At 43.5% G+C, this 26,557-nt stretch overlaps 1 protein-coding gene across 2 annotated transcripts in view; it reads left to right on the top strand.

The window, feature by feature from the left end:
• The window catches only part of HIVEP3 (HIVEP zinc finger 3), a 49,108-nt gene extending 43,489 nt beyond the window's left edge, over positions 1–5,619 (top strand). For both annotated transcript variants that reach the window (XM_032228497.1, XM_032228496.1), the window contains exons 5-6: positions 165–1,204; positions 3,240–5,619. In XM_032228497.1, coding sequence (XP_032084388.1) covers positions 165–1,204; positions 3,240–4,088 — 1,889 coding nt within the window. In that variant the 3' untranslated portion in view covers positions 4,089–5,619. The remainder of the gene's footprint in view (positions 1–164; positions 1,205–3,239) is intronic.
• The last annotated feature ends 20,938 nt before the right edge of the window (positions 5,620–26,557 follow it).

Below are 26,557 nucleotides of genomic sequence, written 5' to 3'. Positions count from 1 at the left end.
AAGTGTGCTTCCTCATTAACCCAGAACATTGTGGAGTTCCCTCCAATTATCTCTCAGGAGATGTTTGTCTTGATATTTCTACATACGTGTGAATATGAATATGTGCACACGTATTTATGTATCCTTGTCTGATAAATTGTTCTGCTCCTCTTCCACCTTTTTAGGAACCACTGAAGATCTCTTCCAAGATTCAGAAGGACAGGAGGGATCTGAGTTACCTGAACACCAGTTTTCAGACTTGGAAGAGTCTGATGACGATGATGACAATGATGAAGAAGAGGACGAGGAGGAAGACGAGGAAGAGGAGGAAGAGGAAAACCAAGAGGAATCACTTGGAAAGCCTTTGGAAATGAAGAACACTCCTCTTCCAGGGAACCCTCCAAGAAGTTCTCTCTCTTCACAGGAGAAAGGCACCAAGACAAGCTTGTCCACCGTGGAAGATATTCCCTCTGGCAACGAGAGTACTGTTTGGTGTTCCCAGGCTGCCTCCTTAGAGCCTGAAATGAAATGGTCGGCTGACAGCTGTGAAGTTGCTGTGTGCCACAGCTTGCTAAGACTTCACCGACCAGCTCTGTCCTCCAGTGCGCTCTCAACTTCAGCTGAGAAGGAATCTGTTAGAAGACCGCAGATGCTCTTAGCAATGGATTTGTCCGTCTCCAAAGATATCACGCCTAGCAGGAAAGGTTCCCCAGGCAAGGACTCTGGGGTTAGCAGTAGTGGAAACAACCGGTCCTTGGCTCGAAAGCATCCGTTAACCAAAAATGAAACTTCACCAAAAAGAATGTCATACACTGGAGAAATGCCCTCCAGTCACCAATCTCTGAGAGAGTCATTTGTCCTCTGTAATTCATCACCAAGACTTGAGATCTCACCCAGCAGATACTTTTCCTCAAAGAGAGAGCTCTCGTCCCCCTTATACCTTCCACCAGCAAGAGGGGTTTCTCCGGTGAGATGCATCTCTCCAAACAGAGAAACGCCATCATCCAGATACTTATCTCTGAAGAAAATGCTGTCCCAGAGCTACTCGGAGCCACCTTCACGGTATCCATCCCCAGGAAGAGAGGATATGCCTTCTCGTAGCCAAGTGGCAGTCAATGAAAAAGGACAAAGCTTACGTAAATCTCCGCATGGGATATCATCTTCAGTGCCTCTACCTCACAGGTCCTTTGACAAAGAAACGGAGCTGCATGAAGACCCTAAACTGGTAAGCTGTGCTTAGAGGTGGGTAAAATCTGGTGCTACAGATGTTTTTTCACTGCAACATCTGTTGTCTCACATCGTTGGCCATGCGAAATATCCCTATTTGGCCCATCCCCGTTTTTTTACAACTTGGCTTTACAAAAGGGTGGGTCAGGAACCTGGAAATGGATGTTGCCCGGGTTAAGATCAAGAACTATCATTCCCCCCCCCCCCAATTTTTTTATTTTTCATTCTCTTACATACCATTTTAAGTATATTCACTTAATTGTTGTTCTTCTTTACATTTGTCATTCTTATACATTTGTTATTCCAGTTAATAGATTTTAATATACATTTTGGGTTGCTTTATTTACCATCCCTTCCTCCTGTTGTAACACCACTTTATTTTCCCTTTCTTTTCTCCCTCCCTCCCTTCTCTACTTCCTTCCTTCCTCCTCTCCTTCCCCTTCCTCCTTCCCCTACCTCTCCCCTATTCCTACTCTTCCTCTTCCCCTTCCTACCCTCTCTCCTTCTCTTTCTGTCCCTTCCACCCTCCTTTCCTTACCTCTTTCTTCTTTCCCTCCTCTTCCTTTCATTTTCTCCTCCTTTCTCCCTTTCTCCCTTTCTTTTTCTGTTGTTATAGGTGTCGCTTTCAAATCTCAGTTTATGTTTTCTTGGGATGGTATTTCTGCAAACCCAAATATAATTTAGCATCATTTCTTATTCCCTTACCTTCACTAATCTGTCCTATGTTTTTCCCCCCTCTATATATCGCTCTTGAATATATACTTGTATATTTAATATTTTCTTCCCCCGCCCTCTTTTCATTTAATAGTGCATTGTCTGGGTTCTGTATCTTCTCCTTACTTTCTTTTTTGGCTTCCTTTCTCTAGCCAATCTTCCCCATGCCTTGAAGTACACCAATTCCTCTTTATCCTTTATTTTCAGTGTCAACCTGTTCATCTCTGCACAATCTAGTATCCTTATATATGCCTGTGTATGTGTGTGTGTGTATGTGTGTGTGCATTTGTGCTGATAAATAAATAAAGGGAGACTAGTATAGATCTATTTCAAGCTATTTAGCTCTCATCGGCTAGCCATACCCCTACTGGGATTTGAACCTGGGCTGTATTACATATTAGGCAGTTGTGTTAGCCACTAGGCCACAGGCTCTCCTCCTTTATCAGCTAGGTCAGGGAAATAGGTATTTATTGTGTCACAACCCCTGGTATGCCCAAATATGGGAGGAAGCATACTGCTTCCTTTCTCTGTCTATCGGCTCATCACAAGAGACCATCCAGACAGAAAGCCATTATTTTTAATGTTGCCTTTTTGTTACATTTGTGTTGCATTTGTGCTGATGAATAAATAAAGGGAGACTAGTATAGATCTATTTCAAGCTATTTAGCTCTCATCAGCTAGCCATACCCTTACTGGGATTTGAATCTGGGTTGTATTACATATTAGGCAGTTGTGTATATATATATTCATAGATTTTCACAGGTGTAGGTATGCTGGTCTCGTTGTATTTGGGTCTTTTCCCGTGTAAAATTGAGATTGTCTTGGCAACGTTTTGGTGAGGTCTCATTTGCCATCTTCAGGCTGGTTTTGGGCTTAAAGCGTGGTCAGAGCTGCCATCTTTCTATAAATCTGGGTGAGGGGTGTGGTGTGGAGTGCTGGCTTTGTTTCTGTAAGTGGAATGATTGGTTATGTGTTGTATCATGATTGGTAGATTGGTGCTGATTGGTGCTGGCTGTGTGTCCGTTGTTGTTTTGTGTTGTAACGGCCTGGGTCATGGGTGGGGCTCATTTGTTGACTAGGGCTGGTTTCCAGATGTCTGGTAGGCAGGAGGTATCGTCACGTTTATTCATGTTGTGGGGGTGTTTTTCTATTTCTATAGCTTCCATAGTTATAGAAGCATAGTTATTCTCTTGTTGAAGTGTTCAATTTTAGAGATTAATTTGGTTCCTTCCTTTATATTTATTAAAGTATTTTGTGTCCACCCCTGTATGCACCAACTTAAAAGAGTTGACTTTTCTATATGCCTCTTGTCATTGCAGAAGACAGAGTCCAGGAACCCAACAGTTTCGCCGGGCATCATTCAACATCTCTATTTCAGACCTTTGCCATCACTCCACCAAGGGCCCATTCGTGCTTCAGATCTAGTGGAAGACCATATTTTTAGTCATCTCCCTTTGCACTCCCAGCAGTTACCCAGGATCCCTTGCCCGATGATCCCCATTGGGGGCATCCAAATGGTCCAGGCAAGACCCAGCACCCACCCCAGTTTTGGGCATGGATCAGTGATGTCCCTGCAGGCCAGCTACTTTGAACTCGGTGGTAGCACTTCTGAATTCAGCCCTCGGAAAGCATGGGGCAAAGAAACCCCCAACAGACACGAAGCTCCTCCTCCATCGGCCACCTCGCCACTTCAAAGCGGCATCCGCGTGGAGGAGAAAGCAAGGACTAGTGAGCTTCAGCAAACACGTTCGAAGGAGGGATACAGGGTAAAAAAGTGTAGTTCAGGAGAGCAGGAGAGCTGCACGGCCACCCCGATGAGCTCTTGCTCAAAGGGGGAGTGTTGTCCAAAGCCTTTGGCTCATGGGGAAGGACCCTTCACCAAGAAGGGGAAGAAATACGGCGGCAGCTCGTGCGCTACTTTCAAATCCACCTGCGCTTTCATTTCAAGCCTCCCCACGCAGCCACTGGACCGAAGCAACAGCATGGGCTGCTTGTTGGAACATTCCTCCAGCCTGTCCATTCGCCGGCTCTCCACCAGGAGAAGGAACCTGTCTGGAGAGCCGGCCCCACAAGCAGGGGCCTACAGGAGAAGAAGTCCATCCTTGGAACATGCTGCAGGCTTTGGCTTAGCTCCAAACCGGGTGGAGAACAGTACAGGAAATACTTAAGCCCTTGCTGGGCAACTTTTCAGATGTTAAAACAACAGACCTTGGCCAGTGCTGTCGGTTTTAGAATAATCGTTGCTAAATCTCTCTCTGGTGTAGAAAAATCATCATCCTCCCTCCCTCCATTTTACTTTCACATTTACTTGTGCCTTTATCAATGCCCCCCTTTTTGTTGTGGTTGTTTGACACGCACACACACAAACACACAAAACTGAAGTTACAAGTGTTTTACTACTCTTGAAAAGAAGCGCATCACCCATGCCCTCTCCGCCGCCATTAACCACGTCTGTTCCAACGGGCTCCGATAAATGCCGACAGGAAAGACTCCGGAATCTTTCCCGAAGGATGCACTGAAAACTTCTAGGAAAATTTGACGCCTTTTGAGAGATGACTGATTAGGAAAAGGAAAGAGGGAAGAAAAAAAAACCCGCTCCCCTGTACAGAAGTTATAATCCCCCCCACCCCTATTTATTACATGCTTTATTTAATACGTGGTGAAGTGCTTGTTGTTTTATAATGGTTCCTTTTTTTTAATTATTATTATTGTTATTATTTGCATTATTCTGATTGCCTGTAAATGTGCTTTAGGGACAGCTGTGACTGTTCTGATTCGGGGAGGGAGGGGGAGATGTGTTTACCCTTGAATTGTTGATGAAATTAGCACTTAACTTTGGGGAGATATTCATGGCAGTGAAAATAATTCTCTCTGCCTGCCCTGAAAAAGTGGGGAGGGGGTGGGGGTGGGGAGGGGAAGGAGATTTGGTGATCTCAGCAGGTGCCTCCCTAAATACAACCCACAAAAGCACTTTCTTAAAAGGGACACACAGACATACGAAGGGATAGCCCCTTTGAAGAGAAAATAAAATAAATTGGAAGGAAATAGAAATATATTGAATGTAAAACACAAATATTCTGAGAATGGTGTGGGTCTGTTATTTCTGGCAGCCATTCTTGCTTTAATGCTGACATTCCATGTCACTGCTGCTGCTGCTGCTTAAATCCATGTGCACACAATCCTTAAAAGGGTGCTTTTTAACTGGCCACGAAAGTCGGCTAGTTGTAAACGTTGGCTGGTAAACTTAGATGCGAATCTTTATTTTGTTTTGTTTTTTTTCTTCTTCTGCTCTTGGGATCTCGGTGATCGGAAATGTGCTCTCAAGGATGAGCTATATAACCTCAGATTTGGAAATAGGTCTCTCCTTTTTATATATATATATAAAATATTGCCCCAAGTTTCTTATACCAAAAATAATAATCATCATAATTAATAAAATCTGGATCTGGCCCATTTCCGTTTTAGAAAACTAGTGCAGAGAATAAAGAAATCTTTCGTTCCCAACTTATAACAGATTCCACTGGAGCGGCTTCTGCACAGTTTTGCACTCGAGGGTGTAAGCGCTCTTAAGGGACCCATGATGGGTGTTGAACTAGGACTTTAGCAATGGTGCAAGGCTTTATAGCAAGGATCTTGAGCTGAGGTGGTGCAGTCGTTAGAGTGCAATACTGCAGGCTACTTCAGCTGACTGCTAGTTGCAGTTTGGGAGTTTGAGTCCCACCAGGCTCAAAGTTGACTCAGCCTTCCATCCTTCCGAGGTGGGTAAAATGAGGACCCAGATTGTTGGGGGCAACAGGCAACTCTGTAAACCACTTAGAGAGGGCTGGAAAGCACTGTGGTATATAAGTCTAATGGCTATTGCTATTGCTAACTGCCCACTGCCAGGAGTTTGATCCTGGCCAGCTCAAAGTTGACTCAGCCTTCCATCCTTCCGAGGTGGGTAAAATGAGGAGCCAGATTGTTGGGGGCAATAGGCTGACTCTGTAAAGCGCTTAGAGAGGGCTGTAAAAGCGGTATATAAGTCTAAGTGCTATTGCTATCTTCCCACCAATCTAGGTTAAAAGCTTACATCTGCACCTGCTATAGTCCTATTTCTGATTTCATGATATGTTTGTCCCAATTAGATCATCCCCCCTCTGAAAGACGGTGTTGCTTAACTTGATGAGCTCCAAAGAGGTTGGATTTGGAATCTGTATACAGATAGTCCTCGACTTACGACCACGATTGGGCCCAAAATTTATGTGGCTCAGTGAGACATTTATTAAGTGAGGTTTCCCCGCCCCCATTTTACGACCTTTCTTGCCGCAGTTGTTAAGTGAATCACTGCAGTTGTCAAGTTAGTAACAGGGTTGTTAAGTGAATCAGGCTTCTCCATTGACTTTGCTTGTCAGAAGGTTGCAAAAGGGGATCCCACGTCCTTGGGGCACTTCAGCTGTCATAAGTACATGCCAGTTGCCAAGCATCTGAATTTTGTCCCGGGGATGCAGCAGCGTTCACAAGAGTGAAAAACAGCCAAAAGTCCCTTCTTTCAATGCTGTTGTAATTTCAAATGGTCACTAAGTGAACCAATGTCAGTCGGGGACTAGCTGTAACCTCAAACCAGCAGGGTCATGCTAGACGGGAGACCCTAAAAACCGAAACCCGCGTTACTTGAAGTCCTCATGGCGTAGGAAAAATATTTGGACTGAACGAAGAAAGCAGGAAATGTTAAGCTCTTTTCATTTGTTTTTTGCACGGTTTATCCATCCTCCCAACTTTTTGAATCAAGGCAAACCCGTGATGAGGGAGAAGGGCCAAATTTCCCATCTACGTGACGCAGCGGTGAATGTTTAGCCAGGTGTGCTGCTGCTGTTGTTGTTGTTGTTTTTAAAAAAAGGAGCAGTTTTAACGAAGTGCCCGCCCAGCCGCTAGCCAACTGGTGCCACGTACAAACCATGCCAGTGTCATGCAATTCTGCCTTGTTCGTACCATTTTAAAAGTGCAACTGTTAAAAAGAAGTGTTTACTCCGATAAGAGCCTGTGTGCTCAGCATTTATTTGAAGGGTCTGTATGGAGCCTGTACAAAGGCTTTTCACAATGAAGCCAGCCCCACCCCCACCCCCCCATTTCCTCTCTATCCACCAGCCTTGCAACAGGTCCACGAATGTTTATCCAGTGGACCAATTTGGACCCATCTGAATTTACCGTGTGCGTGTTCTCTCATTTCCCCCAAGCAGGAAAAGAAGGAAGGGGAGGGGGAGAAATCCCAAATGAATTCCTTTGATTAAGCTGGCTTGATAAAGCCATGGGCTGTTGGGTTTTGCATAGATGGCAAACACAGGATGGGTGAAATAATCTTCTGAGATGTATCATTTTATGTATTGTATTAAGGAATTTATGAAAACAGGATGTTTTTAGGCCTTTTTTTGGTTTGGCTGGTTTTGTGTGCATTGAAGTCAAGGTAACATGGACCGTAGTGATATAAAAGCAACCAAACCTACCCTGGAATTGCAGAGTTCACTGGGGGAAAAAAAACTCTGTGGGAAGTCTTCAACCATTTTCCTCTGTTTACTTCTGCTTCTGATACCTCTTTTGGGTCTGTGGTCCGGCATTGATGGTGCTGTTGTGTTTGCACTGAAATCCAGCATCTATTGCAAGACTTTGAAAGAGGGGCGGGGGGCTGTCTCAATTCGGTTTTCTCCTGGGACAAACATCGACTACTGGATTAACTAGAATAGATCCAACCATCAACCAACAGAAAGTGGCGCTGGCTTGTATTGCCTTCAGAAGATCCCCAATAACCCCATCCGACACTGAAGAAGCAATCTTTGCATCATTATCATCATCTCTGTGGCAATTGCTGGACCAACAGTATTTCATCTCCACCGAGGCTTGGAATTCCTGGGTCGTTTCATTTCCCTCCCTCCTTCTCCAGTTTTGCTTTCCACGCAGCTCTTCGATGGACCAAATGGTTTTCAGTATTGTAAGTGTGCACGAGCCACGATTGGAGGCGCTCACATCTTTGATCCATTCATGCTTTAACTGTGCCTGGTTTCGTTTGGGGGCTAGATCGAATGCACCACAATGCTCAGGGTTCTCTGTTTTCCCAGCTTTCTCCTGTCTCCACTTCCTTTTAAACACAGCATTTCTTTTACCTTGCAACAGGTTCTATGATTTGTGGTGGAAATCTAGATTTCCCCAGAGGTAAACATTAATCATTGGGGTGTGATTATTTTTCGTTCCGATGCTGTTCTCTCTTTCCCTTTAGCACTCTGCAGATGGAAGTAAACTTTTTTGTCCACCGATAGGAGGCTTGGTGTGTGTATATATTGTATGTTGCTTGTGAGGGCATTTTGGTTTGTGGAGGCAAATCCTGAGATCTCTTATTGGGACCACAATGCTCCTAGCATAGACAGGATAGCAGAAGATCCAACACACTATGCAATGCATTGTAACTTTGTAATACCTGTTCTCGCATTTTAGAAGGCTCTACTTGAATTCCTCCTTTTCATTTCCTGATTAAGAACTAATGTTTGCCTAGATCCCAGATATCTCTACCAGCATATCTGCCAGCAGCCTCACTCTGACCTTAGCATGGCATAGTTTATACATCATCCAGTTGCTTTGGGCTTCAGCTCCCATGAGCTCTAGTTTGCAAGGCCAATAGCAGGGGGGGCTGTTAAGGCTTGTAATCCTAAATATCGGAAGGCCACCAAGTTGTGACCTCTAACTTGTTTGATGAGCCTTCTTTTGCCTAGAGCGTCCATTGTAAACACAGAAGCAGGTCTCAGCTTGACTTGTTTGTTAATGGAGTTCTCATTTTTCCAATATGATCCACGGTGGCACAGTGGTTGGAATGCAGTACTGCAGGCTAATTCTGCCCTCTTGTCAGCAGTTTGATTCTCACTGGCTCAAGGTTGACTCAGCCTTCTATCCTTCCGGGATGGGTAAAAGAAGGACCCAGATTGTTGGGGGCGATCTGCTGACTCTGCAAACCGCTGTAAAGAGAGGGCTGTGTAAAGGCATTGTGAAGGGGCACATAAGTCTTAAGTGCTATGGCTATTTAATCACAGGCCATCTAAAGACGTGTGTTTGTGATAGAGGAAAAACAAATGAGAGCAGTCTGCTCCCATCACTTTTTTCTTTGTTTTGCCAGCCATGTAAACTTCTGGGTCTCTAGGGCATTTCTTATTGGCCAACTGAGTGCATCAGTTGGCCAGATGGAGTTAGCTTCCCTGATGGCAAGCTACTCGACACAATAAGGGCTCAAATGTATGGTGCTGAGCACTCTAGGCCGACCTAGCAAAGCCTTAAGAAAGTGCTTCACTGGAAGCACTTAAAACCGCCCCATTAAAAGTCAAGTACTGGGTCAATCACGGCATTGTGGTGCTATTAGGAGATTTTGGAGATGTGACTAGCTGGCCCTGATCATCTCAGACTAGGAAAATTGAACAGAATCTCATTGCTATGAACAACATCTTTTTAAAGGTAATTTCACACACACCCTCCAAAGCCATGCATCCTAAGATTTAGTTCAGAGTAAATACCATTCATTTCATACATTCGATTTGTCAATAAACTGTTTTAACCCAAGCTGGCCTAAGCATGAAGTTTAGGGAATCTTTTTGATGCTAAAAAAAAAAAACACCAAGCCAGTTTTGAGCTCAAGACAGCTGCTCCACAGTTAGAGGAAGGCCATTTTAACCTGTTCTGAATGTGAAATGAATTGATAACCTTTGTGGCATCCCTAATTTATCCAATCAGACAGGTTCTGTGGAATGGCTCTAGATTTTCCACCCCTCCAAGCTATTGGATGAAAAAGAATAGTTGTTGGCCAAACTTTGCAAAGATCTTTACGTTTGATTCCTGGGTTTCATCAGCGTGCAGGGATGGTATTCGTGTTTTAGCTCATGAGTATTTCCATCGGTATTTTGGGGAGCCCCCTCCTGCTTCTATTCACCTGCAGGCCAAATAATTCTCCCTCCAAGTCCCTGCTGATGACTTGAAAGTGAATGGACATGTGTGAATGTTCTCAAAGTGATTTAATTACTAGACTTGCCACCTCTGAAAAGCAGCATTTTAAGCCCTTTGATATATTGTCTATTGGAAAGACCATTCTTTCGAAAGAGGTTTGGTCTCTGAGTTAATTGAAATGTGTGTCATAGGATGTGTGGATGAAGTATGAAATACCAAGCCAGATTTTGTTGTAAGAGTGATTCATATTTAGAGGTACAATTTGTATACAGGAAAATTCATCCATGATAGCGTGGGTCTCTTTTATTTTTTTGAGGGGGTTAACAGTCAGAGGACTTTATTGCCTCACCTGTAAAAGTGGCTAAAAGATGATGGCATCCCCCACTCTATGGATTGTCCCCATGATACAGTTGTAGAAGGAGTGGTGGCTTTCAATTTATTTTACTATTGGTCCACTCATACGGGCATGTGTGCTCGCGTGATGCTTCTGCGCATGTGCAGAAGCTTCTGCGCATGTGCAGAAGTGTCCGGGCGGTGGGCTGCTGCCACTACCAGTTGGCCCAATCGGGGGCGAACTGTCAGAAGCCCACTTCTGTGTAGAAGTCAAAATGATTGCAGTTTCTCAGTAAATGTAAATGGAAAATATTTGTTGGGGCTACACCCTGTAGAAACCCTTAGCGTACCATCAGTGGTGACCAAAGCATGATGAAATCTACTGGATTACCATCACTCTTGCTTCTAGTAACCTGTTCCTCGGGTCTTCTCACTCCCTAACTATTTGGACTATCACTGCATGTCTTCATACGGGTAGTCCTTGAAGTACGACCACAATTTTCTTTTCCCAAGCAAGATAGTCATTAAGTGAGTTTTGACTCGTTTTGCAACCTTTCTTGCCACAATGATTAAATGAACCCCTGTCGTTGTTGAACTAATGGCACAGTTGTTCCGGCTTCCTCATATTGAATTGCTTCTCAGAAGGTCGCAAAAGGTGGATCCCATGACTCCAGGACACTGCAACCTTCATAAATTTGAACCAATTGCCAAGCATCACGTGACCATGGGGATGTTGCAGTGGTCACAAATGTAAAAAAAAAAATGTTCACAAATCACCTTTTTCCGTGCCATTGTAACTTTGGTCACTAAATGAAAAGTTGTAGGCTGAGGACTACCTGTAGTTTGGCTTGGAAGAAATAAAACATAAGGAGCAGTTTCACGTGTTATGCCGGACGGTAAAGATGACTTGTTTTGAGTTTTCCTTATTCGTCGTCATCTTTTAACGACTCCATAATCCCTTGAGGGGCAGAGTCTGGGCAACTGAATGGATCTAGCAGAGTTTTTAATGGCCGGATGCCATTCCTGTTGCCAATGCGGAGTTTTGTTGGAGCAGACATACTCTCATTGTGCCCAGAGAGAAAAATATCTGCCTGTTCTTAGGATCAAACTCACAGCCTCCTGATTGTGAGGCCAGAGCGCCACCTATAGGCCACCACACACCCTCCTTTGAGTTTTCCTTATTGTAGTTTGTAAATCATGAGTGAGTCCAGTCAGCAAATCTTGAGCTTGTGTGCCCTATCCTTACTCTTTTCCAACGCGGTCATGAGGAGGAGTTCCAGAACGTCACTTTTTAGATTAGCCAGTGTTTGAGATAGCATCCGGGCCTTCTCCTGTGTTTAATCTTAATTAAAGTTTTGCTGAAACAAACCTTCACACACCCTAGTTTCATGCTGGCTCATTTTGAGTATATAGCCTAAGTTAAAACCAGCCATAATTTTGACAGATTTGGAGAGCATGAAAAACAGCAGCGGGCTTAAAGCAATAAATTATTTACAACTGAATTGGAGGAGAACGGAAACATTGAGCCTCATGCTGAGCTGAAGTTTTTATGTTCAGTTCAAACAGAGCAATTATATTTAACTCATTCACTATTTCTTAGCAGAAAGTTCTATCTTCTAGCACCCGAGTCTCTCTATTTAAGTCACATTTTATTTTATTTTTTTAGAAATTCCAAAAGAGCCAAGGTGGCGCAGTGGTTAAATGCAGCACTGCAGGCTACTGCTAGATCAGCAGGTCAGCGGTTCAAATCTCACCGGCTCAGGGTTGACTCAGCCTTCCATCCTTCCGAGGTGGGTAAAATGAGGACCCAGATTGTTGGGGGCAATATGCTGACTCTCTGTAAACCGCTTAGAGAGGCCTGATAGGCCTATGAAGCGGTATATAAGTCTACTGCTATTGCTATTGCTATAAAGCACTAAATATATAGTGTTTTGAAGCTGTTACACCATTTCTGAGCTAAATGTGAAGCATTTGGATCTAGCCCTCTTTCTATTCTGTCTATTTCAATACTTTCCCTCCTTTTAATTTTCCCAAACTTGATTTTGTGTGTATTCCTTAAGAACTTTTTTTTTTTGGTTACGTCCTGTTATTGCACAGTATTTGTGAATTAAAAGGTAAAATATTTTTTTAGAAAATACCAAATTTGGGTCCTAATGATGACATAAAATAAGTTTTCAGTCTTGAATATTATGGCACTTATGCTCACTTTAGTAAATGTAATGTAAAATATTAATAATATTGATGATGTGTACTCAAATTTAATATACATGGTCTCATGTAAGATAAATATTTGCCTTTTTTTTCTAAAAGGTGTATGTATTCTGTAAGTGGAATAGTCTTTAGAAAGTTTCTATATGTTCTTTAAAAAAAATGGCAATACATTCCAAAAAAGGTACTGTAAATATGTACAGACTCAGAGTACAGTGTAATTTGGTAGTTTTGCCTGTAATTTTTATTTCAGTTTCTACATTTGCATCTTGCAATGTCTGTATGGTAATAAAAGTGCAAAAAAAATGCAGGTAAAAAGCACAGAATATAATGTTTAAAAAAAGAAAGAAATTACTCAGCATTTGATGTTTGTGACCCTTAATTGTAAATGACACCTGTACTGTGAATGAAAGAAGTTTTTACACGTATATTGCCTTTACTACAGTTTGGGCTGTCTGATCAGTCTGAGCCTATTTTTTAAAAAACAGCATGTTGGAATAAATTTTAAAATCCCAACATACCACCTCCAGTTTGTCTGGCAGTCATTTGCTTAACTGAAATATGGGGTACCACCACCACCCCTTCGATGTCCTACAGGGAACTGTTTTAACTTTATTCTGCAATTCCTTTGCCACACAATATTTGAAGAATCTGAGAAATTTGCAATGCAATTTAGAATAACAGGTTGGAGGGGACCTTGGAGGTCTTCTAGTCCAATCCCTTGCTCAAGCAGAAGACCCTATACCCATGATTTAGGTGGCACATGGAGCCATTTCTGAGGGCACACGAGGCATTGCGCTGGCCAGCTGATTTTTGGCTGTTTTTCACCCTCGGGAGGCTTCCCTGAAGCCTCCGGAGAGCAAAAAACCAGCCAACTGGAAGTTCAGGAACGGGCTTCCGGTTTGTGCGTTAGGCTGTTTTTTGCCCTCCGGAGGCTTCAGGGAAGCCTCCTGAAGTCTCTGGAGAGCAAAAAACCACCCAATGGGCAAACCGGAAGTCAGCAAATGGGCAGTTTTCAGCCTCTGGGGGGCCTCATTGGGAGGGAGCCTTTTTTGCCCTCCCCAGGCACCTAGAAAGAATCTGGAGTCTGGGGAGGGCGAAAAACTGGTCCACCGTGCCATCACATGCCAAAAGGAAGGGGAGCAGAGGGGGGGGTGTCACACATGCATGTGCGGGGGCTGCTCACACATGTGCAGGGGGGACAGTGCGTAGAATTATGGGTGTGGGCACACACGTGCATGACAACTCCCCACGCTCCCCTTGTTTTGGGCACGCAATGGCAAAAAGGTTAGCCATCACTGCTCTATGCCAGAAGTCTTCAAACTTGGCAACTTTAAGACTCGTGGACTTCAACTCCCAGAATAGCTGACTGGAGAATTCTGGGAGTTGAAGTCCAGGAGTCTTAAAAGTTGCCAAGTTTGGGGACCCCTGCCCTATACCATTTCAGACAAATGGCTGTCCAATCTCCTCTTCTTATTTTTATTTTATTTTATTTAGTTTGTCAAACATGTACAAGACAACAGGTATAAGTATGAACATGGGCATGAACAAAGGAAATGAGTACAAATAAGTGGGGACAGTAAGACAGGGACAGTAGGCACGCTGCTGCGCTTACACATGCCCCCTTTATGGATCCACAATTTGTGCATCTATTTATGAATCCAACTGGGCATCCATTTGTGCATAGAAACCAGAGGTGGTACCAGTTCGCACCTATTCAGTAGAACCGGTTCGTCAAATCTACCGAACCGGTTAGAAGAGGCTCCACCAGTGGACAGGGAAAGCAGGCCACACCTATAGAAGAGGTTCCAATTTTTTTTGAAACCCACCACTGGTCCTTGGATATGATTATTCTACACTATCATGCTCATATTTATAAAGCTCAGTGCCTCTGTGAAAGGTAAGGATGACTGCTGCGTTTGTGGTGCAATCAGAACATTGCGTGTGTTGAAGTTGTTTTAACGCAAACCAAAGATGCCTTTTAAAAAACAAGTTTACATCATATTCTTATGCATGCCAGTGCTGTGTGTGAGGTAATTTAAGGTGGTTCTGACAAGTGTCGTCGGCATCTTCATATCTGGTCACATGGGCGGCAAGCCACTCCCATCCAGTCACATGGGCAGCAAGCCACTCCCACAAAGGAGGCCACACCCACAGAGTAGGTTCGAACAATTTTTGAAACCCCCCCACATAGGAATGCACAATCATGCAACCTTTGAGGAAGCTGGGGGATACAGACAGTTTGAGACAGAGTTGCTACAGATGCTTATTCCAGAAAGTAGCCAGAGCAAATAAGGGGGAAGAGCTAGATAAAAAGTTACTTGGGTTTTATTTGAACTGAATTCAAATTACATCTGGTTTATATAACTGCTCGTGCGTTTAATGATTGTCCTTTTGGATCACCCTAAAGATGCTATCCAGTGGCAGCTTTTGAAGTGTCATGGGGTGACTTGCAGATTTATGAGCTTACAACTGAAACCAGAGTCATCTCTTAGCGTTATCTATGAGGGCTCTGAGTCAGGATTCAAAGGGGAAAAATGATTCTATATTTCTGAGGACCGTTAAGCATCAACCACCAGAGGCAGAGATGCCTGAGTGAGATGTTTGGTGTAAATAATTAAAGGATTTAGAGCAAGAAAAAAGTTTTTTTTAAAGGAAATTTAATACAACTAAAATAAAAAAAAGAAAAACCACTATTATGGCTTGTCAGAAATCATGTAGAAGAAAAGCAGGAACTGGGTATGTCTAGTTTAATGTAAAGGAGGACTAGGGGAGACATGATAGCAGTGTTCCAATATCTCAGGGGATGCCACAAAGAAGAGGGAGTCATTCTCCAAAGCACCTGAGGGCAGGACAAGAAGCAACAGGTGGAAACTAATCAAGGAGAGAAGCAATTTAGAACTAAGGAGAAATTTCCCGACAGAACAATTAATCAGTGGATCAACTTGTTTCCAGAAATTGTAAATGCTCCAATACTGGAAGTTTTTTTTAAGAGATTGGACAAATATTTGTCTGAAATGTGATTGGGTTTTCTGCCTGATTAGAGTGTTGGACTAGAAGATGTTCAAGGTCCCTTCCAACTATGTTATTCTATTCTATTCTATTCTATTACACATCCACTCTGCAAAGGAAATGGAATGGAAAGGATTCTGTAAGTGCCTTCCAAATCTCCGGTTAAGAATTGGTACAAAAGAAAATGCAGATTTGAAAACAGGTGCAAGTAAATGTCTCTTGGGCACTTGTTGCTTTTTTTTTCCTCTTGCAAAAAAGAACAGGTTCAAAAGTTGAGAAAGTTCAGAATGATTACAAAACATACTTTTTTAAATAGCTTTTTAAAACACAAACATGGAAAGATGCCCTAGTTGCTGTGGTGCTGACAGTGATCAAAGTGAAACGGAGCTGCATGTCCCAACTAATGGGTTGGCCTTCAGCTCATAAAAGAGCCAAATGTTGATCTAAGTGCTCTGCCATGTTTATTTTCACACAAAAGGTAGAGAGGATCAAGAATTCATCTGAAGTGAAGGATAGGATAGGACGGGATAGGATTTTTTTATTGTCCAATGTGATTGGACACACAAGGAATAGAGTAGAGTAGAATAAAAATAATAGAATAGAATAGAATAGAATAGAATAGAATAGAATGTAGAGTAGAATAGAACATGATAGAATAGAATAGAATGTAGAGTAGAATAGAATAGAATGTAGAGTAGTGTAGAATAGAATGTAGAATAGAACAGAAGAACAGAACAGGATAGAACAGAACAACAGAATGTAGACGAATAGAATAGAATAAAACAGGATAGAATAGAATAGAATAGAATATAGAATAGAATGTAGAGTAGAATAGAATAGGATAGAACAGGATAGAACAGAACAGGATAGAACAGAACAGAATGTAGAGTAAAATAGAATAGAATGTAGAGTAGAATAGAATAGAACAGGATAGAGTAAAATAGAATGTAGAGTAGAATAGAATAGAATAGAATGTAGAAGAGAATAGAACAGAACAGAATATAGAGTAGAATAGAACAGAGTAGAATAGAATATAGAGTAGAGTAGAACAGAACAGAACGTAATAGAATTCAATAAAGGTCATCCTCTACTTATGACCACAACTGAGCCCAAGATTTGTGTTGCTAAGTGAGACATTGGTAAAGTGTGTTTTGTCCCACTTTATGACTTTCTTGCCACAGTTGTTAAGTGAACCGCGGCAGTTGCTCATTTAGTAACACAGTTGTTAAGTGAAACTGGCTTTCCCACTGCCTTCTCTTGTTAGAGGGTCGCAAAAAGTGATCGCATGAAATAAAGAGTCAGTTGCCAAGCATCTGAAGTTTGACCCTGGGACCATGGAGATGCTGCAAGGGTGAGAAACGTGAAAAGCTGTCACAAGTTACTTTTTTTCAGTGCCGTCGTAACTTTGAACGGTCACTAAATGAACGGTTGGAAGTCGAGGACTACCTGTAGGGTATCATATTAGTTCTAACTTACGCAGTTTGGGTTAATTCTAATGTTTAGAATGGCTGTATTTTGAATAGTCGCCGGATTGGTTTTTTGTCACTGCCACATTCCTCCGTTTTCAGCTAGCATTCACTGAACGGAGAAGCACAATGCTTTCGGCGGCCTCAGGAGGGCGCTGTCTAGCAGCATTTCAGAGTCCGATCAGCACAGCAGAGACGCTAAGAAGCTTTCGGCTATACTAGGATCATAGAACGTGTTTGCCATTCCGACACCACCTACGAAAACGGGAATCATTAATTCGCCAGTCCTCTGTTCCCCACCTATTAAGCCCCAAGAAGTTCTTTGGTTAAAAAGAAATGCCTTAGTAGGACAGGAAGGTTGGATTTAATCAGAGCCAGGATCAATCACAACCTTAGCCCCCTGTTTTGACGTCAGGCTTCCGTCTGTGGAATTGGGTGACAGGGCAGAGCATTAAAACATCCCACCTAGATTGCCAGCCGAACGTTATTTTCATGGCACGGGGCCAGCATCTGCAGAGACCAAGTAAGCAAAGTTGAGGGGGCCCTTTTCGTTTTATGGCAGGGGGTGTCAAACTCGATTTCATGGAAGGTTGGGTTGGACCGCCAGGGGGGCATGGCCAGCTTGACGTCACTCATGATAGGGAGCCTGTGGTGGCCCAAGTGCTCTGCCAGCGAAAACGGGCTCCCGAGCTCCGTTTCTGCCTGCGACTGCCTCCTGCAACTCTCTGCCAGTAAAAACGAAGCTCGTGAGGGCTGCAGGCAGCCCTCACAAGCTCCCTTTTCACTGGTAGTAGCACCACAGGCTGGTCCTTCGCTGTTTCCAGGACGGCCCCTTGGGCCAGATCTAAGTATCCCATGAAGCTATCATTTTAATCTTCCTCTCTGATTTGGAGAAGAAGAAAAAAAAACTGAAAAACCTGACTGGAAATTCTGAGTACCGTATTTTTCAGATTATAAGACGCAGCAAGGTTTTTAAGAGGCAATTTTTTTTTTTTAAAAAGGGTTTTGCACTCTGCAAACCTCCCAAAAATTGCCCGTTTTTCACAAAAACGGGCCCGTTTCCCCCCCCAAAAAAGGCATGAATAGCCTTTAGGGGGCTTACAAAGTGCTCTTGGGGGGGTGGAGCCTCCCCAAAACGAGCAAAAAACAGCCAATTTTTCATGAAAACAGGCCCATTTTTGGTTAAAAAAATTGCATGCATAGCCTTTAGGAGGCTTATAGAGTACTCCTGAGGGCTGGGGGGGGGGCAAAATTGAGCCAAAATCGCCCATTTTTCACTCATTTCTTCTCTCCTCAGCCCCTAGGAGCTCTCTGAAAGCCTCCTAAAGGCTCTGCACCGCCATTTTGGTGAAGGGACTTCCGGGGGCAAAAAAATGCTGTATTCCATGTATAAGAGGCACCCAGATTTTCAGCCTCTTTTTCGATGGAAAGGGGTGCGTCTTATACTCTGAAAAATAGGTAATTCCATACTGTAAACTTTAGTTTAAAATGCTCTCCCATCCAAGGGAGGGGAAGAATTGAAAAAGCCTGCAGAAGAATATTTGAGGGTGGCAACAGAGGTGTAAAAACAGCACCCTTGTGGATCCCGTGGCTGATCCCTCACAATTGTGAACCAACCACCAACCCAACCAAGCATCTCCCTCCCTTCCTCCCTCACCACTCCGGAGATGTGCCAAGAGTTACAGGTTAAGTTCTGAAAGGGGTTTGATGGGCCATAAACTTTCGGTGAGCTCACCGTTGCCTGGAAAAATCTCACCCTTTCGTTAACCTACACGTGGAGCTTAAGTTCATCAGGTTTAATCTCAGCCACCGAAATGCATCTACCTGTCATGTATGACCTCTGGGAAGTATCTTTGCCATCCGTCCCATTGCTTCTGCCAGCATCTCCATCACATTGTGCACAGGTGAGCTGCAGTTTAGCTTCTTATTCCCTTTTAGGGCAAAGAAAAGAGCCGCTTGGCTTGAAGGGGTTGGTTCATTCCACATGAGTTCCTCTACTCAATGAAGCTGGTGAGATGGATACTCCTGAACCACAAAGGGAAGGAGGATGCCCAGGCGCAGGCATAACAACAGAAGTGACTCACTGTGAGCCAATGGGAGCTCTCCTTTCAATCTCAGCAGCAGCGCCTTAAAAGGCTGCCACCTGGGAATCACCCGTGCCCGCTTACAGGGCAAATACGGAATAAGGAAGTCCAACATTAAAGCGGAGATACAAACACTCCAGATGACGACAGAGTACAGATAATCCTCAACTTACAACCATGATGGAACCCAAAATTTCTGTTGCTAAGCAAGACATTTCTTAAGTGAACTTTGTCCCATTTTACGACCGTTCTTGCCACACTGGTTAAGTGAAGCACTGCAGTTAAATTAGTGAGATGGTTGTTAAGGGAATCTGACTTTCCCTTTGACCTTGCTTGTCAGTTAGCTCCAGAAGGTGATCACAGGACCCCGGGACACTGCAACCATCATAGAGTCAGTTGCCAAGCATCTGAAGTTTGTTTATGTGATTATGGAGGAGGCTGCAACGGGCATAAATGTGAAAAAACAGTCCTTAGTCACTTTCTTCAGCGCCATTGTGCTGTAACTTCCAATGGTCACTAAACAAATTGTTTCCAAGTTGCAAAGGTAAAGGTTCCCCTTGCACATCTGTGCTAGTCGTTCCCGACTCTAGGGGGAGGTGCTCATCTCCGTTTCAAAGCTGAAGAGCCAGCGCTGTCCGAAGACGTCTCCGTGGTCATGTGGCTGGCATGACTAAATGCCGAAGGCGCATGGAATATTGTTACCTTCCCACCAAAGGTGGCTCCTATTTCTCTACTTGCATTTTTACCTGCTTTCGAACTGCTAGGTTGGCAGAAGCTGGGACAAGTAACAGGAGCGCACTCTGTCATGCGGTGCTACGGGTTTGAACTGCCAAACTGCCGACCTTTCTGATCGACAAGCTCAGCATCTCAGCCACTGAGCCACCGCATCCCTTTGTAAGTTGTACGTTGAGGACTACCTATACTTTAATATTGGCAGAAGCAGGTTGCAATAGTCCACCATGCTCTCAAAATTACTCTGCATTCTGCCTCAAAGAAGAGGGAGCCAACCTATTCTCCAAAGCACCCGAGGGGAGGACAAGAAGCAATGGGTGGAAACTAATCAAGAAGAGAAGCAACCTAGAACTAAGGAGAAATTTCCCAACATTAATCAGTGGAATGACTTGCCTCCAGAAGTTGTGAATGCTCCAACACTGGAAGTTTTTAAGAAGAGATTGTCTGAAGTGGTGCAGGGTTTCCTGCTTAAGCAAGGGGTTGGACTAGAAGACCTCCAAGGTCCCTTCCAACTCCGTTATTCTGTGTACTCCAGATTTAATGTTCACAAAGTCTCTAATCTTGTGGGATTCTTAATAAAGATGTGGAAGCTAAATACCTAACTTAACAAATGAGATATAGAAGGGCACAGTCAAAGAGCTTAATTTAAAAACAAAAAAATGGAATATGTCTACTTTAGATTTTATGTTGCCTACCTCAATTGTATTCACTGTAAGCGAACCGTGCCATCTGTTTTCAGCCATTCCAAAAAGAGGGGCTCCCAGCAGGCTCTTCTTTGTAGTCTCTTGGCTAAACTAAACAAAAGTGCTTCTTCAGAGTTTGAAAATGGCGGGTACTCCTATGCCACTTTTCCTCCAATGTTCTTGGAGCTCCAGTTTTATCAAACACTCTTATAGGGCGAGCTAAGCTTTGAAACGAGGGTCATTCAAGATCATCCAGAGATAAATATGGTCACATTCCTATCTGCACAGCGAAGTCAAAATCTCAAGTTGGAGCTCAAACTGCACGTTAAAGTTTGAGTTTGAGTTTTATTTCATTTATATGCCGCCCTTTTCCCTAAGGGGACTCAGGGCGGCTCACAACTCAAAAAGGGAAGGGGGGATACAAACAGTTTAACAAGAAGACAAAACTATACATAGTTAAAAAGCACAACAATCATACCATTCGAGATAGGGGCAGTGGATCTTTAGCCCCAGGCCTGTCGGAACAGCCAAGTTTTAAGGGCTATGCGGAAGGCCTGGAGGGTGGTGAGGGTACGAATCTCCACGGGGAGTTCGTTCCAGAGGGTCGGAGCAGCCACAGAGAAGGCTCTCCTCCGGGTAGTCGCCAGTCGAAACTGGCCGGCGGATGGAATTCGGAGGAGGCCTAGTCTGTGGCATCTAATTGGTCTAGTGGAGGTAATTGGCAGTAGGCGGTCTCTCAAGTACCTTTACATCTCATAAAATGAAATTGTTTGTGTGGTTGCAGCCACTAACCGTGATTTTTCTGATGCCATCCCCAGGAACCGTGTTAGGGCATATTTGAAAGTGGCTCCTACCACTTCCAGTTCAGCCCTAACTATTCAGCTGCACTGTCCCCTGTCTCCCCCGCCCCCCCAAATCATAATTGTTATTCTGATTTTGTGGTTAGCTATGTGAGGAGATTTCCGCCTGAGGTAATCTGGTAAAGTAGAAGGTTAAAAGACGAGCAGGGAAGAAAATCATTTCTCTTCATTACAGTAGCCAACAGGGCTTCTGTTATGCATTTCAGCTTCTCTAATCAAACAATGCAAATTGTGACGAGGAAAAATAGCTTACATTCCATTTGGTTTGCTTGCTCAAGGTCAATTAAGCAAGAGTTATTTCTGGATTCTGGAGCCTTACTCACTCACACACCTTTGTTTCCAAAGTTGCCGGCTCATGACAATCAACCAGCACGGAGGGGGTGGGGGGCTGGGGGAAACCCAAAGATAATTCAGCAAATTGCTCTCCTTCAAACGGTAGGAAATGAATAATCTTTTTTTTTTTAAGTTTTCTCCTTTGGGTAAAGCTAACATACCAAAGGAAGTAGCTCAGCTTTCAGATTTTGTTGCTAATTTAATGAGAAACCTTTCCCCCCCCCAAAAATCCATTAAAATACTCAATATAACAAACAAGCAGCCCTCGATTTATGACCGCAATTGACCCCCAACTTTTGGTTGTTCAGTGAGAAATTTGTTAAGCGGGTTTCGCCGCATGTTATGATCTTTCCTGCCACAGTCATTAAGTGAATCGCTGCAGTTGATAAAGATAGCAACACGGTTGCTAAGTGAATCTGGTTTCCCCATTGATTTTGCTTGTCAAAAGGTGATCACATGACCTTGGGGCAAAGCCAAAGTCATAAGTGAGAGTCAGTTGCCAAGCGCCTAAATTTGGATCACACCTACAAAGGTTGTAAGTGTGAAAAATGACAAAAAGTCACTTTTTTCAATGCCGTTGCAACTCTGAACAGTCACCAAATGAACTTTTTAAAGTTGAGAACTACTTTTAGTGTATTTTATTATTTCTAAGTTATCTAATATGAGTTAATTCTAATACTTAGTGTTTTAATTGTGTTTTAGTTTTTTGTTTTTTGTTTTTTTAGTTTTCCTTTATTTGTATGCCGCCCTTTTCCCTGGGGGGACTCAGGGCGGCTCACAATTCAGAAGGGTGGGGGGGCTTTACGATGAAAGCCACCTAGAATCACAATGACAATGAGATTTCTTCATGGTATTAGACCTGGGTACTTGAGAGACCGCCTACTGCCAATTACCTCCACTAGACCAATTAGATCCCACAGACTAGGCCTCCTCCGAATTCCATCCGCCGGCCAGTGTCGACTGGCGACTACCCGGAGGAGAGCCTTCTCTGTGGCTGCTCCGACCCTCTGGAACGAACTCCCCGTGGAGATTCGTACCCTCACCACCCTCCAGGCCTTCGCATAGCCCTTAAGACCTGGCTGTTCTGACAGGCCTGGGGCTAAAGATTCGCTGCCCCTATCTCGAATGGTATGATTGTTGCGCTTTTTAACTATGTATTGTTTTGTGTTGTTGCTAAACTGTCTGTATCCCCCCTTCCCTTCTTTGAGTTGTGAGCCGCCCTGAGTCCCCTTAGGGAAAAGGGCGGCATACAAATGAAATAAAACTCTAAACTCTAAACTCTTTTATTTATTTAAATAAATAAATGCTGGCTGGGGAATTCTAGGAATTGAAGCCGACATATCTTAAAGGCTAAAGTCCAGATGATGTAAGTCACTTCCCTTAAATTCTACTACCTCCTAATGGTCTGGAGTTTTTCCAAAGGAAAGCCATCCTTGCAGATAATTCCTCTAGAAGGCTTGGAATGTAGCTCTTACCAACTTTATCAACTGCCTTGTCCAAGATGTACGGAAGCCAAAATGATAATAGAATAATAGAGTTGGAAGGGATCTTGAAGGACTTCTAGTCCAACCCCCTGCTCAGGCAGGAAACCCTATCCCATTTCAGCCCAATGGTTGTCCAATCTCTTCTTGAAAACTTCCAGTGTTGGAGGATTTACAACTTCTGGAGGCAAGTTGTTGCACTGATTATTTGTTCTAACCGCCAGGAAATTTCTCCTTCGTTCTAGGTTGCATCTCTCCTTGATTAGTCTCCATCCGTTGCTTCTTATCCTGCCTTCAAATACTTTGGAGAATAGGTTGACCCTGTCTTCTGTGTGGCAGCCACTCAAATATTGGAATAATGCTGTCATGTCACCCCTAGTCCTTCTTTTCGCTAGGCTAGACATATCAACTTCCAGCAACCGCTATTTACAGATATTTGTTTTAGTCTCCAGTTTCTGAATCATCGCCGTTGCTCTTCTCTGCACTCTTTCTAGAGTCTCAACATCTTTTTCTACATCGTGGCAACCAAAACTGGATGCATTATTCCGAGCAGGGATTATAAAGTGGTATTAACATTCCATGTGATCTTGATTCTATCCCTCTGAGAAAGCCAGTCGTGACAGAAGAACAGAAGGGTCTGGTCGAAGGCTTTTCAGGCCCAGTGATGGTAAAGACCCTGGGCTGGGGCTCATTAAGGCACTGATTGAAAATAATCTTAGGACCATTGAGTCACTTCCTGAAATCAAAGTTTTCATTTCAAAATGACACACGGGCTGAAATGCAAAACCGAAACCATGTAAACTCATAGAAAAAAAAATCCATTTCCTGCCATCCTGGAGTTCAAAGAGGACCCAACCATTGCTTAGCAAACAATGACATGATAGCAGCAGTAAGGAATGCTGATAGGAAAGACCAGCATCTTTCAGGTGTGGATGAAAAGTCAGTAGTGTACATTCATCTATCCATAGCTTGTTGGGCGGAGAAAGTTCCAGAAACATAACACAATCTACAAAGCCAGCAGACAAGGCAAGAATGCAAGTCCATTCACACATCTGTACCTAAACACATCCTGATACCATGCAAATGGAAGTCAGATCCATTCCTGGCTAAAGATATGGAATTTACCCCGGGAAGAAATGGAAGAAAATCAATTGAGGGGTCTACTAATCACCTTTAGATTCCTCCTGGTTCTTGGGTTACCTAAGTGATTATCTCCAAATTGTTTCCTCCAGGAGAAAGGTCTTCTCAGGTACTATAGAAGCTTGCGGACTAGTGTTTTCCAAACTTGGCAAGTTTAGGAAGTGTGGACTTCAACTCCCGGAATTTAGGCAATCTGGGGAATTCTGGGAATTGAAGTCTACAGGTTGTAAAGAGCCATAGCTGTCCACCCCAATTGTAAATCAAGGAAGGGGATCTGTGAATCTTCTCCAGCTAACTTTAGAAGGCTCCCAGCAAATTCCCCCTAGGTACAACAGTTAGATATTATGTTTCACTTCGGTCAGCAAGCCTGATGCTCAGTTTAACAATCATCATCAACCTGTGATTTTTACCTGGCTAACCAAAGAACAAACCACCATGTACTGATGGGCAACTTGCAGATGAAATCAGGTTGGAGAGCATTCCAGTGCCCAGCCAGAAGGTGCCATAAATGGAAATAATGAAACAAGTGGGAGTATTCTTCACCAAAATGAGGAAAGGAATTTGCTGATTCCTTCCTTGTAGTAATTATTCTTAGGACTGTCATCTTTTTTTGTATTGTGCCAAACCTTCCCACCTTAATACAATTAGACCAGTACAGGTAGAGAGTGTTCTGTAGATCTTGTCGCATTTGCTGGCTAAGGTACATGGCTGAGGCCCAGCTGTATGTGGCCTTTGAACTCTCCATAGATCAGGGGTATCAAACTGAAAGGCTGAGCACCAAAGAATGGGGGCCTTTGAACTATGGTACTGGAGAAGCATCCTGCGATTCCCTTGGACTGCAAGATGATCCAACCGGTCAGTCCTAGAGGAGATCAACCCTGACTGCTCTTTAGCAGGCCAGATCCTGAAGAGGAAACTCAAGTACTTTGGCCACCTAATGAGAAGGAAGGACTCACTGGAGAAGAGCCTCATGTTGGGCCCATAGTCATTAAATACTTAAATGTATGATGGATTAATCACCTGTTTCTGATGAATCCATAGCAGTGGTGGGTTGCAGTCGGTACACCCCAATATGGGTGTACCAACTGCAACCCATTCTGGTACCATGCTCCGGAGAGCCCACCTGCCCACCTGCCTGCCCAAGATCCTTACCTGTATTGGGGCTCTTTGGCACTTCCGCACACAGAGTGCATGGTGCCTGCACGACGCCCCACTGAGCAGCTGGAGCATTGCGGAGGCTCGCGGAGGCATCGCAAGAGGTAAGGATGCATGCACGCACTGCGACAGCCCCCGCTGCATTGTACCAGTTGTAACGGGATCCGGAACCAACCGCTGATCTTCAGTGCTGCTGCACAGAATCTAGCCACCTGGGTTGTAATCATAGTCTATTCATTCTTAAGCAGCCACTGGAGATAAGTAGTGCTGGAATGGCCAAGATATCTATTGATTATTAGGAAGATAAGAGATCACCCCACCCTGAATATCTCTATAGAAAGCGCACCGAAGAAGTATGCATGTGTTTTCTAGCAGGTCGATAAATCTTTAGTCTGTAGGTTGTTTCATGTTTCTTAGAATGTCTTACTTCACTGGAAGTCCCGCTGTATAAAACTTGGTTCAATTTTATACTACAAAATATGGACTTGATTGTAACTTGGTACACATTGCTAACTAATGTATTGTATTTCAAGGGAGCTCTTAGTAGGACATTTCCAGAAGATCTGCTTTACGTCACCTAGTAAGCAACCTAAGATGCTTCTAGAGTTCTTCAGTAACCGCAAACTTTGGTTTAGATCAAATTCAACACCTTGGAAATAATTCCAAGCAAATCTCATGTTGCCTTCTTAAATGATGTGGCAAATTGCAAATAGTTGCTGTAACATTGAAATATATGTGCACACAACTGGAATAGGAATAAATTTTGCATATTTTTTTTCAGATCTATTATCTATCTATCTATCTGTCTGTCGGTCTGCCTGCCTGCCTGCCTGCCTACCTACCTACCTACCCATCATTTACCTGCCTGCCTGCCTGCCTGCCTGCCTGCCTATGTATGTGTCTCTCTGTCTGTCTGTCTGTCTGTCTGTCTGTCTGTCTGTCTGTCTGTCTGTCTGTCTGTCTGTCTGTCTGTCTATCTATCTATCTATCTATCTATCTATCTATCTATCTATCTATCTATCTATCTATCTACCTACCTACCTACCTACCTACCTACCTACCTACCTACCATAATTTTTTAATTATTCATCCCATTTATATTTATATCTATCATTCATCTACTTATTTAGCTCGCTCTTGCTCTCTCGCTCTCCAGAAAATGCATCTTCTCTGTTTTCAGAGGAATAAGGTTTTTTT

The sequence above is a fragment of the Thamnophis elegans genome, chromosome 12 (genome assembly GCF_009769535.1).
Source record: "Thamnophis elegans isolate rThaEle1 chromosome 12, rThaEle1.pri, whole genome shotgun sequence".
Classification (NCBI taxonomy): Eukaryota; Metazoa; Chordata; class Lepidosauria; order Squamata; family Colubridae; genus Thamnophis; species Thamnophis elegans.
This window is presented reverse-complemented; position numbering and strand designations above follow the sequence as displayed.